This window comes from Rosa chinensis, chromosome 5 (genome assembly GCF_002994745.2).
Source record: "Rosa chinensis cultivar Old Blush chromosome 5, RchiOBHm-V2, whole genome shotgun sequence".
Lineage (NCBI taxonomy): Eukaryota > Viridiplantae > Streptophyta > Magnoliopsida > Rosales > Rosaceae > Rosa > Rosa chinensis.
The window spans coordinates 65,694,659-65,707,318 of NC_037092.1; the positions used below are offsets into that span (position 1 = coordinate 65,694,659).

Consider the following 12,660-nt stretch of genomic DNA (forward strand, 5'->3'; position numbering starts at 1 on the left):
GTTCAACAAGCCAAAGAACTCGAGTTTTGGTGGCCGGAGCTAGGAGAAATCTTGGTTGGAACTCAATTCGGCCGGAAATAGAAAACTCGTTCCTACCGCCGATACCGGGAGTACCGCGGCGCAAGGCTGCCACCGGCAGCTGCGCAAGGTTGAGGCGAAGCTAAAGGAAGTGGTTTGGTGGCCGGAGGAGGAAGAAAAGAGCCGACGAAAACTTGCCCTGTTTCGGCTCAGGGAGAGGAGAGAGAGAGGTCGGCTGCCCAAAATGGAAACCCTATTTCTGGCAACTTTCCATTTATATATATACCCAATTTGGCAACTTTTCCAAATGCTATAACTTCTTCATATGAACTCCGATTCTTGTGTTCCGCATATGCACGAACTCGTATCGACGAGTTCTACAACTTTTGTGAAGGAAGTTTTTCCAAATTCTTTACGTATAAAAAGTCGATTTTCATGACCCCCTAAATAACGTTCGTTTAGAAAATAAAATCATTTGAAACCAAATTTCTCATACAACGACATAATCATGCCCAAAATTCATATATCATATAATTGATCAAATATCAAATTACGAAATATTAACTGAGAATTTCGGGTCTTCACATTATCTATTTTCTGTTTCATTCTAATTGTTTGATTTTAAATGTAATCTCCTGAACTAAACTATACTATATGTAGGGATTACTATGGTTTTGGTTTGTTTACTGTTGGTGATTTCCTGAACTAAATTTCTATACAGGGACCACCAGTTTTCATTTAGAATGATTTGATTTGTCACGGTTGTGACATGTGTGTTCCTAAAAAGAAAAAGAAAGGGATTTCGTTGTTGGAATTAATCATTGTGTTGATTTATCATTCTTGAGTCAGAAAGGTGTTTTTGGTGTAATTTAGGTTTACTCATACTAGCTTGCAAAAGCTTACCAGGTTCATTGTTTCAACCCGGTGCACTATTCCATGGTGTATAATTTATTGTGCAGATCAGAGTAACATTTGTTGAAGCTGAGGTTTTGTAGCTGACGTAGCTTGGACGTAGAAGGGTACTTTGGTTTTAGTCTTCTGCTGTGTAGTGAGTTGTGGTGGGTGTGTTTACTTATTGAATTGTTATTCAATTTAATTTGTAAACTGTCTGTAATGTAATATGTGACTCTAAAGAACGAGTCGGTATTGAAATTGTGAGCTCAGTTTGTTTAGTTGCTTAATTTAAATGAAAAATTTTCTAAGTGTTTTACTTGTGCTTGTTAAGTTATTGCATTTCAGATTTGAATTTCTTTATTCAAAAATTCGGGGCGTGACATTTTGGTATCAGAGCGTAAGGTACATATTTGGTGATAGTTTTTTTTTTTTTTAAGATTATTTTATTCTCACCGCTTTGTTAGAGAGAGAAAACGGATAAGAGAGAAGCCATAGGAGACTTCGCCGGACTTCGGTCATTGGCCTCCGGATTCCCACCAACGATTTCTGGATTCTGGTCAACGGTCGCCGGAATTCGGACACCAGTCGCCGCCTACCGGACTTCTCTGAAAACTTCACTGGAGGTCCCTAAAGAGATCTTCGGAAAGGTTTATTGCCCCCAAATAGATCTGTATTGGCCCTTAATAAACCTCTATTGCCCCCTAGTAGACGTCCATATATTGGGGGCAATAGAGGTTTATGAAACCTCGTCGGAAGTCCCCAAAGAGGTTGTTGGAATCTCATATAGGGTCGAAGAGGTTTTTTGCCCCTCCCAATAGACCTGTTGTCACGCCCCGAATTTTGAATAAAAAAATTTCAAATCCAAAACGCGATAACTCAACAAATCTCCCAAATGCTTAGAAAAATTTATCAATTAAACTAAGCAACAAAATAAACTGAACCCACAAATGTTAAAACAAACTCAATCACCAGAGTCAAATATTACATCTCCAAGTGTTTACAAAACTCACAAGTATCAATATAAAATGTAACATTCACTGAGAGCATACCAAAACGACAGTACTCTAACAAAAATAGGTTTTGAACCTAACACTACTGCACTACTTGCCTCAATCTCAACCCTGGTGGTTCTGACCTGCAGGAAAAACCCCTACACCATGGAGTAGTGCACCGGGTTGCAAACAATAAACCCTTAAGCTTTTTAAGCTCGTGTACTTACATAGGCATTTGCAAGCATAATTAGCTATAATGAGCCACGCTCATGCTACCACTAGCAGTACCAACTCCCGCCAAAGGAGTGACCTACGGGAACACAACCAAGCAAGCTACCGCCTGAGCCTCGGTTTGCCCCCAGATCACCGCTGACGCGCCGCGCCAAGACAGCATCAGAAGCTCCAGAAGCTGGAGACTGAAGCATGTCAGTCCCACATCGAAAACATGAAGAAGATCAGCTCCTTCTTCACCTATAAAAGGTTCTCTCTTCTCTCCTCATTGATTACGCATTTAATACTTACCTACTGTTACTTTGTCAACACAAATACATTGAATAACTTAGGCATCGGAGAAGAGAAGACCGCCCAGCGAGGTCTCCCTTTGACGCCCTCTGTATTTCATTTGACAGGTAATAGGAGCTCTAAAGAGTATCATAGATAGCAGTATGCCCATTGGACCAGCATTAGTAAAGGTTTAGCTACCGCTGAACTTTAAAGATTAACAGCTCGTATGAGTAAACTCAAACAAAATGACTCAAACCCGCATGCTTGACAATTTCTCAACTCAAGAATAAATTAAAGCAATCCGAAATCAACTCCACAATTTAGTAAGAACCCAAGTCCCTCAATGGACAATAAAAGAAAGAAACCACCTGAAACTCTCTTTTAAAAATGTGTACTCATGGGCCTTAATTAACCCTACGTGTTACTCCCATGCAATACAATGGTAGACTGACTAGAGCTCTAACTGAATCGTAGCCCATCACCCGACCAAGGTTATGGCATCTGATACACTTGCCTCATTGTAGCTCGTCACCCAGCTAGGGTTATGACATCCGATATACTTATCTCAATCGTAGCCCGTCACCCGACTAGGGTTATGACATCCTATATACTTGCATCTGTCACTACTGTAACACTAGACCAAAACATTTAGAAGTCACACATAACTCCCAATGTTACCCAAAACTCAACTACTCTTTCACACAATAACATCAAGGGTGGTTCTATTCAGACCTCCCAATTTGCTCTTTGGACCTATCTAAATTTTTGTCAAAATTTAATCCCTATTTTAACCCTCTTTTATAATTAAAAAAAAAACTGAATATATAGAATGAATACCATTGATACGCAAGAGTCATTATTCTAAAAACACTCTCTTCCTTCGCAATTGTTCTTAGCCAATTGACAAATATGAATCATAGAGTTTTTATTTTTTAATTTTTTTTATTCAAAATTTGTGATGCACTTCATAACTCCGTAGCCATGAGAAATGAAAGAGAAAAAGAAGAACGAGTAAAGAGCATATTACATCACTTGAGATGTGCAGGTGGTTTTAAATTATGCAAGAACCCATAAATTTTTGTGGGTTTTTAGGTTGAGAACATAGCCTCCAGCTTGGCCCTTCTTCTATACTCCAACACAATTGCACTTGTAGTTCTCAATTAAATACTCTGCTGTATGCCTGTATTTATCCCTTTTGACGAACATGTCGACGACCCTCCACACCATGTATAGAGTTTAGACTTTAAAGTTGGTAGTGTGGTCATATATTAATCCTTCCTCTCCTTTCTATGTATACAGTTCCTTACCGGACAAAGATAAAAAAAATTGATGTTCAAAGGAATGCACATATCATAATAGGAGGTATAAAAAAAATAAAAAATAAAAGTAAAATACAAACAAGGACAAAATAGGAAGTTTGTTGAAAAAATTTGGGATGGGAGGTCCAAAGAGAAAATTAGGAGGTCCAACTAGAACCACCCAACAATAATTACATGACATATTGTAATCCCGCAAGGCGTAAATGCCCGAAATAATAATCCACATAAATTCACAATTAATACTTCAGTCAATGCCACACCATCCAGATATATATTTCACGTAAATATATATATATATATATACACACACACACACACACGTAGTCATCCACTCAGAAATTCCACTAATATCAACTATAGTTCACAATCGCAAAGTTTGAGAAAATCATTTTTATACTTAAAATCTCATTTTACTTACCCATGAACCGTAGTTGAACAAGTTCATATTATTTAAAACAAATCTTTATTTCCATAAAACAATTTCATAATGTAGTGATAAAATGTACAATAATGTAATTCGGTTCGTAAATGAACCACGTGAGATTTACTCACCTCTAAATCCCGATGCGTCTTATTTTACAGCCGAGATAAAGTAAAGATCACTCTCCATCAAACACCTAAATACAAAAAGGTCTCAACTTAGGACACGAATCACAAAAACACAATTATATGATGTTCCAATGATCAGATCCTCATCTGAGACACACAAAGTCTCCGGAACACTTCAACGATCAATACAACAAAACTACAAGTCAATCAGATGGCCTGATCCTCAGGATCGAAAACTGAGACGATCGAAACCGTAAAAAACCTAACATAATCATACAATCACAAAAAATTAAGCATCGTATATCGAAATGCTTGTATCGACGAGTAGATCGTATTCAAAAATAAAAACTGTCCCTGAGATGGCTGGAAACCACTGCCAAGTGCCGCCACAGAAGGCGGCGACGCCCCCTTCAACCTCTGAATTGGGTGGTGAAACCTATGCCAAAATCTTCCTCTCAACATGTACTACAACCTTCACAACTTGCACCAAGTCTAAATCAAAGTGGAATAGCCGGAAATTACCTCTACAATAGGTAGATGAGAGATTTTTTACTTTTTTTCGATTTGCTTCCATTCTCTCTCCAAGCCTTCCATTCTCTCTCCAAGCTTCAAATCTGTCTAAGCCTCTTGGAGAGCATGATCACCATCTTCTGGGGATTCCAAAATGACTGGTGGCGAAGCTTGGGGTGGCCGGATGGCGAAAAAACCAGCGTTGACCGAAATGCACTGTATAGTTGATGAGATAGGCTATGATGCTGTCATAGATCAACGGAGAAGGAAGACGCAAAGTGAACGAGACAGGTAGCGCGTCCAAAGGTGGCCGGACAGAGGAGATATCATCGGAAGAAGAAAAAAAGCGATTTCCGGTGGGAGGAGAGAGAAGAGAGCTCGGGTTTCCAAATTTAGAAATCTGGGGTTTTATGCAATTTTTGTAAAATTTCGTCCTTATACCAAAGGTGGAAATTTTTCCCGAATACTATAAGTTCTTCATACGAACTCCGACTTTTACGTTCTACATATGCACAAACTCGTATTGACGCGCTCTACAATTTCTGTGAAGGAAGTTTTTACCAAATCGTAACGGATAAAAAGTAAACCCTTGAATCAGAGCATTCTGAGAGAATAATTGTCCGAAACACTTCCGCTCTACCCTCAAACCACGAAATCGTACTAACGAACACTTTATTAATTCCAGAAAACCATTAGAAATTAATAACAAATTTCTGGGGTATTAAACCTGTAATTACCCCCCAATAGATAATTTAGTTGCCAAATGGGAACTAATCTCCCTAAAATTAGACAAATAAAATTTTGATTAAGGAATAAAATGAGGAGATTACATTAATTCAAAACATTTATTACCCCATAATAGATGTCTATTGCCCCCCAATATCTACACACTACTTCTCTGTCCAAATATTTCCCACTTTAGTAATATTGTTTACAGAAAGGGAAAAAAAAAAAACTAGAGCCAAATATAGGCTGTCCTGGAATTAAATATGCACATGCGAAAAAAAAAAAAAAAACTGACGAGCGTCGCACGAGGGTCTGAGTACCAGTATGGAAATGGAGGAAGATGACGATGGTAGAGATTAGATAAGAGAACCAGGGAATGCGGCTTAGAAATCGGCTATTTTTCTGTGCGAGCGATATCTCTGAGTGAGTTTTCAGGTTTTGGATCCTAAGTCCCTCAGGCTCCGGATCGCCAACACATCGCTTTTCCAGATGTCAATGAATCGCCGATGCCGCCCGCCACCGATACCAATTTCTTTATCAAAAGAGTTTGTAATAACCTGACTGGGAGGGTGTGTAGGAGAAGAGGAAGAGGATGAGGAAGTAGAGAATGGTGAGGATAGGGAGGATGTGGATGACCTTGTCAGGAGTGGGGGAGGTGGTGAGGACAGTCGGTGAGGCTTTGTTGCTTTGTTTTCATCAAATTCTGGATTTGGAGGCTCTCGTCGACGTTGTTGTAGGCAACTTCGCAGGTGAGAACGTAGTCGACGAAGAGTGGAGGGGGAGAGAGAGAGAGAGCTGCCGGTATCGTGCCGGAGTGAAGAGAGAGAGAGAGGTGAGAAAGTTGTCGGCATCGTGCAGTAGTGAAAAGAGAGAAAGAGAGAGAGAGGAGATTGAGTGCCATTTAATGTAATTGTTTAATTAGGCTATGGATAACTTTGTCATTTCTCTCTAAATTGGGCTGGTGGAAATAAAAAGGGGAAATTACTAGTCCCCCCCTTAACTTTTTGGGATTCGACAGTTCAGTCCCTGCTATTTCAATTTTAACAGATAACTCCCAAAACATTCAAATTACACACAATTTGGTCCAAAATGACCATTTTACCCCTCACTTCCTCTTTTATATATATATATATATATATATATATCTAATACACACACACACACACACACACATATATATACATATATCTACAGATACATACATACATACATACATACATACATATATATCTACATATACATGTACATATACATATACATATACATATACATATATATATATATATACACACACACATACACATTATACACACACACACACACACATATGTATAAAATTATACATATATTTATATATCTACATATAAATATACATACATACATATATATATATAGATATATACATACACATTAGATATATGTATATGTATACATATATTTATATATATATATATATATATATGTACACACACACACACATATATATAAATATATATATAAAAAGAGAGAGAAGAATAAAATATATATACACACACACATATACATATACATACATACATACATACATACATATATACTCACACATATATATACATATAAAGAGAGAGAAGAATAAAAATACACACACACACACACATATATATATACATATATATAGAAAAGAGAGAGGAGAAGAATAAAATAATAATAATAATAATAATAATAATAATAATAATAATAATAATAGTAATAATAATAATAATAAGTGAGGGGTAAAATGGTCATTTTGGACTAAATTGTGTGAAATTTAAATGTTTGGGGAGTTATCTGTTAAAATTAGAATAGGAGGGACTGAACTGTCGAATCCCAAAAAGTTAAGGGGGGGACCAGTAATTTTCCCAAATAAAAATCTGTTGCTTGGGTAAGTGGGATAATTTTGGCCAATTGTGGTGCTTTGGGTCAAGGATCCTTACTTTTGACAACCTCAATGGTAAATCAAGCATATATGAAAACATTAAAAAATACTAGTGACCCATCAAGTCATTAACACTCTACGAGGGGAAGGATTGCCTACTTGGATAGGATGTATATTGATAAGAAAAATATGTATGAGTTTTTTCCAATTCCTCTTTAGAAAATTGGGTTTATTTCTAATTTATCTAATGGTCCAAAGCTCAGGTCAAAAGTTGCACGTGTGGCTATTCCATTATAAATAGCAAAGCAACATGTACATCGCTCTTCAACTCACGCAAGCCATTCATTCAGGAAAATGTCTCTAATTTTGACATCTCAAGCTCAACGGCCAAATACCATTGCTGATGTTAAGCGACCTTCAGCTAATTATACCCCAAGCATTTGGGGAGATCATTTTCTCTCTTATGCTACCATGGTAAGATATATAATATATATATATATATATATATATATATATGCATTTTTTTCTTCAACTTGGCAATTCCCAGTAATATATACTTATATTGATTTTAACTACAACGTTTCAGTTGGGCATAATTTTATTGTTTTGCATCATTACAGTACCATGTAATTTTGTGTGTGTGTGTTTATAGGGCCCTTCTAGTGAGGGATTTTTTTTTTTGCCATTTTAAGGGATCGCTTATTAGACCAACTTTTCGGTCATATATCGACATCTCCACTGTTTAGTTTTTAAGTCTCTATGAGTAGATCAATTTTGTAAATTTTCAGCCAAATTGATGATCGTCTTGATATTTATAATTGCGACTTACAATTATACACATGAATGGTTTATGTTGGACAAATTTGGTTCCTTCATTGATTTAATATAGTTTGATTTAAGTGCTCTATATATTGGGACAAAAAAAACTAAATAGTTGAGATGTTAATATGTGATCGAAAAGTGGGTCCTATAAGGGATCCCTTAAAATGACCTAAAAAAAGGAATCCCTTAATAGAAGGGTCCTGTGTGTGTGTGTGCGCGCGCGTGTGTTCACGTACAACCCCTTATGCGTAGTTAAAAACTCTAATAAGGCTAAAACAAATGCATAGCCAAGTTAATTTAAAGCATCTGAAAATCATCCATTTTTTCTTTTCTTCAATTTGCTTATGTAGGAAGTTGACATTAAACTTGAGCAACACGTCCGACAACTGAAAGAAGAGGTGAAGAAGATGCTGATGGACCCCTTAAAAAGCCCTTCACAACAATTGAACTTGATTGATGACATTCAACGTCTAGGCGTGTCCTATCATTTCAAAAATGAGATTGATGGAATTTTGAAACAAATTCACCACAACTACTCTTATGGTAGTGAAGATGATCTTTACACTACTGCTCTCCGTTTTAGATTGCTTAGGCAACAAGGTTGCAATGTTTCATGCGGTAAGTTGTCCATTTGTGTGTCTATTCTAATAGCTCACTTTATAGTTGTTAATGTTTGGATCCGAGGGGTCTAATTAACGTAGAGAATGAGAAATATAGAGACACAAGAGAAGTATAGTGGTTCGTCTCCCGCCTTAGTGGGAAACTACGTCCACTTGAATATTGTACTATGTGTGTTTGGGCCTTGCGGCCCAAAGGGGATTACAAAGTGTGTAATGGGATGTTGAGTAAGTGGGAAGAGGCATTCCTTTTATAGGTGAAGGAAGCCATCTCCTTTACATGGTTTCCGATGTGGGACTCAAATACCACTATTCTAGTATAGAAAAGCTATGTTGTGAGGGCAACTTGGCAAGGCCGGGAATGTGGCTTATGTATTTGCCACTTCCAGATACCGTAGCGTAACTTGAACATAGGGCTACGGGATGCATGTCTCAGTTGGGCCTCACCATGGCTTCCCAAAGAGGGTGTTACTTATGCTTGGTGATGTAGCAAATCCTCCATATTGTTAGAGGTATGTACAATAGTAGTGCTAAATGGAGGAAAAATAGTATATGTTACTGGATACATATAATATTAACATCGACATGATTTCGTAAGCTATTAGTTGAATTTCTATGCCCATGCATGGCAATATATAGATAACAGCCTGACAAGAAATTTTTCCGTCTGTCTTTGTCTGTATACACACACACACACACACACACAACTTTGCTCAGGTGCGGATATCAGTACCTAAGCAAAAGGTATGGATTTCCATATTTGACCCACTTTTCGATCATATTTTCACATCTTAACCGTTCAATTTTTAGGTCCTAATGTATAGATCATCTCTACAAATTTTCAGCCAAATTGATGATAGTTAAGGCATCCAAAATTGCAATTTACACGAACGAACCGAATCTATCAAACCGGAACCATTCGTGTTTATAATGGTAAATTGCAGTTTTGGTGCCTTAAAGATCATCAATTTGGTTGAAAATTTGTAGAGATGATCTATACATTAGGACCTAAAAACTGAACGGTTAAGATGTGAAAATGTGATCGAAAAGTGGGTCAAAACTAGAAATCCGTTCCTTAGCATAGGAACGGATGTCCGCAGCCAAGAAGGGCTGTGTTATATATATATATATATATATATATATCATCTAATGGATTGCATGGTGATGCAGATATGTTCAACAAGTTCAAGGAAGGAAATGATCAAAAATTTAAGGCATCTCTTTTGAGTGATGTATCAGGACTATTAAGCTTGTACGAAGCCACCCATCTTAGGATACATGGAGAAGGCATACTAGAAGAGGCACTATCCTTCACCACCACTCATCTTCAGTCGATCAAACACAGTTTAAGTTCTTCACTCTCAAAAGAAGTAGCTCATGCCTTAATGCAGCCACTTCGAAAGGGCATCAACAGGGTGGAAGCTAGATATTACTTGTCAATCTATCATGAACGCGATTCACATAACGACACTCTCTTGACTTTTGCAAAGTTGGATTTCAACCTAGTGCAGAAAATCCATCAAAAGGAACTATGTGAAGTTACAAGGTTGATTAACTATCAAAATACTTACATATCTACTAAATTAAAGAAATGCTATTTGGTTCTACCAATTAAATTGTTCTGTAATTTAATTGTAGGTGGTGGAAGGACTTGGACGTGAGAAACACGTTGCCATTTACAAGAGACAAAGCTACCGAAGTTTACTTTTGCTGGGCTTTGTCAGTGTACTTCGAACCTCAATATTCGTATGCTAGGAAGATATCATCCAAAGTCACTGCCATGGCATCTATTATTGATGACATTTATGATGCCCACGGCACATTCGAAGAACTGGAGCTATTTACTGAAGCTATTCAGAGGTCAATTTATTATTTAAATTAATTGTCACTAGCCCTTGTCTAAACTTGATCACCCAACAATTGAAAGCTAGCAAAAAGATACACAAGGATTTGCCTAAACACACACAGACACAAATATGGTTATAGCTATGTGATATTCTCTGCTAAGGTTAAGCGTGCATTTTTTAAAAATGGAAACATCGTCAATTCGATAACTACACAATAAATTTTAGCGATTGTAGTATTATACTTTTATATTCCTGTTTTAATTTATAAATAACTTTGCAACATTTTAGCCATCTATTACTAACACAAATAGTGAAGTATTTACCCATGATAAGTGGTTAAATGGATGCACTAGATCCCCTTATGCGAATGAGATTTTAAAAGTGCATTAAATTAACCTTACGTGAGAATGACTGTATATGTAGTTATATATGTGGTTGATAATAAGTTTCCAGCTTAAATACTACAAATCAACAGGTTTTAGGTTTAAGAGCATTTTTGGGCATGTTAAAATATACAAGGCTAACTTCTCAATTGTTTGCTAATCGATTAGGTGGGATGTTTGTGCCATAGATCCATTACCAGATTATATGAAAGTCTGTTATAAGGCACTATTAGAAGCCTATACTGAAATTGAAGAACAGCTTGCAAAGGAAGGAAAGTTGTATCGAATCCACTACGCCAGAGAAGCTGTAAGCCCCATTCGCCTAGTACTTTTTGAGTTGTAAATCTATATACATAGTTTATGTACGTAAAATATGACTTTCGTTTGCAAGTAAGAAATGTTATTCGGCTGTCTTTTATATATAGATGAAAAAGCTAGTTGAAAGTTACTTCCTTGAAGCTAAATGGTTGCACCAAAAACACATACCAATAGTGGATGAATATATGGCTTTAGCATTAATGACCACAGGCTACCCTATGCTAATAACAACATCTTTTCTTGGAATGGGAGATATTGCTACACAAGAATCCTTTGAGTGGTTGGCCACTTATCCTAGGGCTGTAAAAGGGGCTGCGGCAGTTTGCCGAATCATGGATGACATAGTGGGCCATAAGGTACATACATATTGCTATATAGCAAGTCTTGATCGATATATACTAAGTTCATCATCAATCACTTGAGACTTTATACTGCGTATAATCGTTGTTAAATGACATAATGTACTTAGCACGGTTCTGTATATCAGCCAATTTATCTAGTGCATGAATTTCTTTTAATAACAGCAATTATTAGGCTTTACATTTGAACCTACATGATCATGTACGTACGTCTCTGCATTTGTAGGATGAACAAAAGAGAGAACATGTTACCTCAGCTGTGGAGTGCTACATGAAAGAATATGGTGCCACAGAAGAACAAGCAATAATCGAATTGCGTAGAAAATTGAGTGACGCATGGAAGGACATAAACGAATCGTTTCATCCCCCTAATGTTGTTCCAAGGGCACTGCTAACTCGAATTATTAACTTTGCATGTGTCATGGATGTTGTATACAAGTATGTAGATGGTTACAGTACTCATGATGATACTGTGCTGAAGGATTTTATAGTTTCTACACTTGTGCAACCCGTGCCTGTATAAGCTTCAAATCATGTTTCTTATATATTTTATAGCCTTTCCCGATTAATCTTGTGAAAACTGGATTATATCGAGCGCCTGCCTCATTAATTTCCTTTGCTTCTTCTCCTCAAGATCAATATATATAGTTTCAATTCCAAGGTGTAACCACCATAAGGTTGATATGGTGTAATACAAATATACCACATCATTTGGAATTTATATTTGTTGAATAAATTTGAGATCTCTAGCATTACTCCCTTAGAGAATCTCGATTATAAAGATGAGTGAATCTCACCATGACTGCAACATCCTTCAAGAACATTTCATATTATTGTTGTAAATAACATTATATTTATGTGGTTGTCCACGTCAATACTCAATTAGCAATACCCTTATCATTTAAACT

At 36.8% G+C, this 12,660-nt stretch overlaps 1 protein-coding gene across 2 annotated transcripts; it reads left to right on the forward strand.

Annotated features, from left to right (window-relative positions):
• Nucleotides 1-7,751: 7,751 nt before the first annotated feature.
• Nucleotides 7,752-12,420, forward strand: LOC112202444 ((-)-germacrene D synthase). Of its 2 annotated transcripts, XM_024343460.2 has the most exons (7): nucleotides 7,752-7,880; nucleotides 8,579-8,846; nucleotides 10,016-10,391; nucleotides 10,484-10,705; nucleotides 11,244-11,382; nucleotides 11,501-11,749; nucleotides 11,979-12,420. In XM_024343460.2, exons 1-7 carry the CDS (start codon nucleotides 7,761-7,763, stop codon nucleotides 12,273-12,275), a joined length of 1,671 nt encoding a protein of 556 aa, XP_024199228.1. In that variant the 5' UTR covers nucleotides 7,752-7,760; the 3' UTR covers nucleotides 12,276-12,420. The 2 variants fall into 2 exon arrangements, with proteins under 2 accessions (XP_024199228.1, XP_040363361.1); XM_040507427.1 differs by lacking the exon at nucleotides 11,501-11,749.
• The last annotated feature ends 240 nt before the right edge of the window (nucleotides 12,421-12,660 follow it).